We start from the raw sequence: 2,729 nt of genomic DNA, 5'->3' as shown, positions 1-2,729 counted from the left end.
CCGGCAGCCGCTCCCCGGTGCCCATTATCCCGTCCCGGTGCCCCATAGACGGTCCCGGTGCCCGTTATCCGGTCCCGGTGCCCAGTTGTCGGTGCTGATCGCCGGTCCCGGCGTCCGGTACCCAGTGCCCCGTCCCCGGTGTTGTCCCCGGTCCTGGTGGCCGCTCCCCAGTGCTCGGTGCCAGTGGTGTCCCCGGTGCCGGTTCCCGGTGCTGTCCCCGGTGCCGGTCCCCGGTGCCGCTCTGACATCAGCACCGGGCGGGGCGTGACGGGGCGGCCCCAACTGGGCAAGAAAACCGTCTCCGGTGCCCACCCCGGTGCCGGTACCCGGTACCTGCTGCCGGTACCCAGCGGGCGGGGGCGGTTTGGGGGAGTCTCCGCCACCACCGGGGGCTCCCTCGGCGACCGCGGCCGCTGCGACCACCATGGACCGAAACGGGCGTTGACACACCCCCACCTCTCCCAAGGCTTCCCCCCCCCGCCCGGTACCGGGACCCTCCCCGAGGCCACCAGGGCGGTACCGGCGGAGCGGGCGCTGCCACATCCAGAGGGATTTTTGGGGAGCAGCACCTGGGAAACGGCCGGGACGTACGGGGAGCGCCGCCCCCCGGGCAGAGCTGCCCCCGCCCCGCCGCGCCCCGTCCCCGGAGCCGAGCCAAGCCCCGGGGCCGCCTCGTCCTTTGTGTGCGCCGGGGCACCGGGCACCGCCGGCAGCAGCGGGAGCCGAGCCCGGGGAGCGGGGATAGCGGGGAGCGGGAGCGGCCCCGGGGCCCGGGGACCCCCCGGCGGCCCCATGAAGGAGCCCGACGCCATCAAACTCTTCGTGGGGCAGATCCCGCGGCACCTGGAGGAGAAGGACCTTAAGCCCATTTTCGAGCAGTTTGGGAAAATCTACGAGCTCACCGTCATCAAGGACAAGTACACCGGCATGCACAAAGGTACCGAACCGTCGCGGCCACCAGACGAAGGGCCGCGGCCCCCCCGCCTCTCCGGGAAGGGGCGGCGGGGATGGGGGAGCGGCGGCGGCGGCCCCCCGGCAGTGGGGAGGGGTGCGGGGAGGGCCCCGTGGTAACGGCCCCGGGACCGGGAACAGCCTCGCAGTACAGTACCTGGGACCAGGAACAGCCCCCGGGACCAGGAACAGTCCCCAGGACCGGGAATAGCCCCGGGATATGGCCCCCGGTACACGGAATAGGCCTGGGATGCGACCCCCAGTACCCGGAATAGTCCCGGGATATGGCCTCTGATACCGGGAACAGCCCCTGTTACCGGGAATAGCCCCCGATACAGTCCCAGGTACTGGGAACAGCTCCCAGCACCTGGAATGGCCTCCAGTGGCGGGAACAGCCCCGTGATACCGACCCTGGTACCCGGAACGGCTCCCGGTACCGGGAGCAGCTCCCTGCCCCAGGAACAGCCCCCAACACCGGGAATAGGCCCGTTATACAGCCCCCGGTACCGGGAGCAGCCCCATGACACGGCCTCCAGTACCAGGAACAGCTCCCGGTACCAGGAACAGCTCCCAGCACCAGGAATGGCCCTGCTGTACAGCCCCTTACACTAGGAATAGCCCCACGATACAGCCCCTGGTACTGGGAACAGCCCTCGGCACTGGGAACAGCCCCTGGTACCAGAACCAGCCTTGTGATCCAGCCCCAGTACCGGGAACAGCTCCCAGTAACAGGAACAGCCCTGGCACTGGGAACAGTCCCCAGTACTGGGAACAGCCCCTCGAGCAACCCCATGTTCAGCCCTGGGGGATGGGAACAGCCCCACATACAGCTCCCAATGCCAGGAACAGCCCCTGGTACTGGGAACAGCCCTCATACTGGGAGCAGCCCCATGTACAGCCCCACATGCAGTCCCTGCTATTGGGAACAGACCATGTATAGCCCCAGGTACAGCCCCAGATATTACCCCCAACATTGGGAACAGGCTCTGTATAGCCCCTGGTATCAGGAACAGCCTCCGGTACAGCCCTTGGTACCAGGAACAGCCCCCGGCACTGGGAACAGCCCCATGAACGGCCCCCAGTACTGGGAACAGCCCCATGTAAAGCCTCTGACACTGGGAACAGTACCTGGGACTGGGAACAGGCCCCATACCAAGTACAGCCCCACAAGCAGCCTTTGTCACCAAGAACAGCCCCACAAAGTGCCCCATGTACAGCTCTGTGAACAGCCCCTGGTACTGGGAACAGGCCTCATACAGCCCTGGGCACCAGGAACAGCCCATGGCACAGGGAACAGGCCCTGTACAGCCCCAGGTACAGCCCCTGGCACTGGGAACAGCCCCCATACCAGTTACAGCCCCACCAACAGCCTCTGTCACCAAGAACAGCCCCATGTACAGCCCTGGCACCGGGAAGAGCCCCATGTAAGAGCCAAAGGCCTTGAGCAACACCCACAGCTCAACCCACAGGCACAGTGCCCAGGTACAGCTCTGGGCACTGGGAACAACCCCAGGTACAGCCCTGGGTGTCAGGAACAGCCCCATGTACTCCCATGGGCACCAGGAACAGGCTCACACTCCTCAGCCCTACCCAGGTGCCCCGAGTCGGGGTGTTGGGGTGTTTTGTCAGGGTGTTGTGTCAGGCTGTTGTGTCGGGGTGTCAGGTGGGTGCTGTGCGGGTGACACCTGGCTCTAGGGGTGCCAGAGAGTGTTGGAGTGTTTTGTTGGGGTGGCGGGGGATGTTGGTGCCAGCATAGGGGGTGTGGGGGTGTTGGGGGG

General features: G+C 66.7%; 1 protein-coding gene across 1 annotated transcript in view; it reads left to right on the top strand.

Moving 5' to 3' along the window:
* Positions 1-563: 563 nt before the first annotated feature.
* CELF3 (CUGBP Elav-like family member 3) overlaps positions 564-2,729 on the top strand; it is a gene marked incomplete at its 3' end in the record, with an annotated part of 8,819 nt that continues 6,653 nt past the window's right edge. Inside the window, exons 1-2 of the mRNA XM_027909274.1 lie at positions 564-937; positions 1,309-1,384. Of these exons, the coding sequence (XP_027765075.1) occupies positions 793-937; positions 1,309-1,384 (221 nt within the window). The remainder of the gene's footprint in view (positions 938-1,308; positions 1,385-2,729) is intronic.

Source organism: Empidonax traillii, unplaced genomic scaffold (assembly GCF_003031625.1).
Source record: "Empidonax traillii isolate 1590-97213 ecotype Southwest subspecies unplaced genomic scaffold, ASM303162v1 scaffold2029:size96749, whole genome shotgun sequence".
NCBI classification, from domain to species: Eukaryota; Metazoa; Chordata; class Aves; order Passeriformes; family Tyrannidae; genus Empidonax; species Empidonax traillii.
The sequence above is the reverse complement of the archived record's forward strand: the minus strand, read 5'-3'. Positions and strand labels throughout refer to the sequence as shown.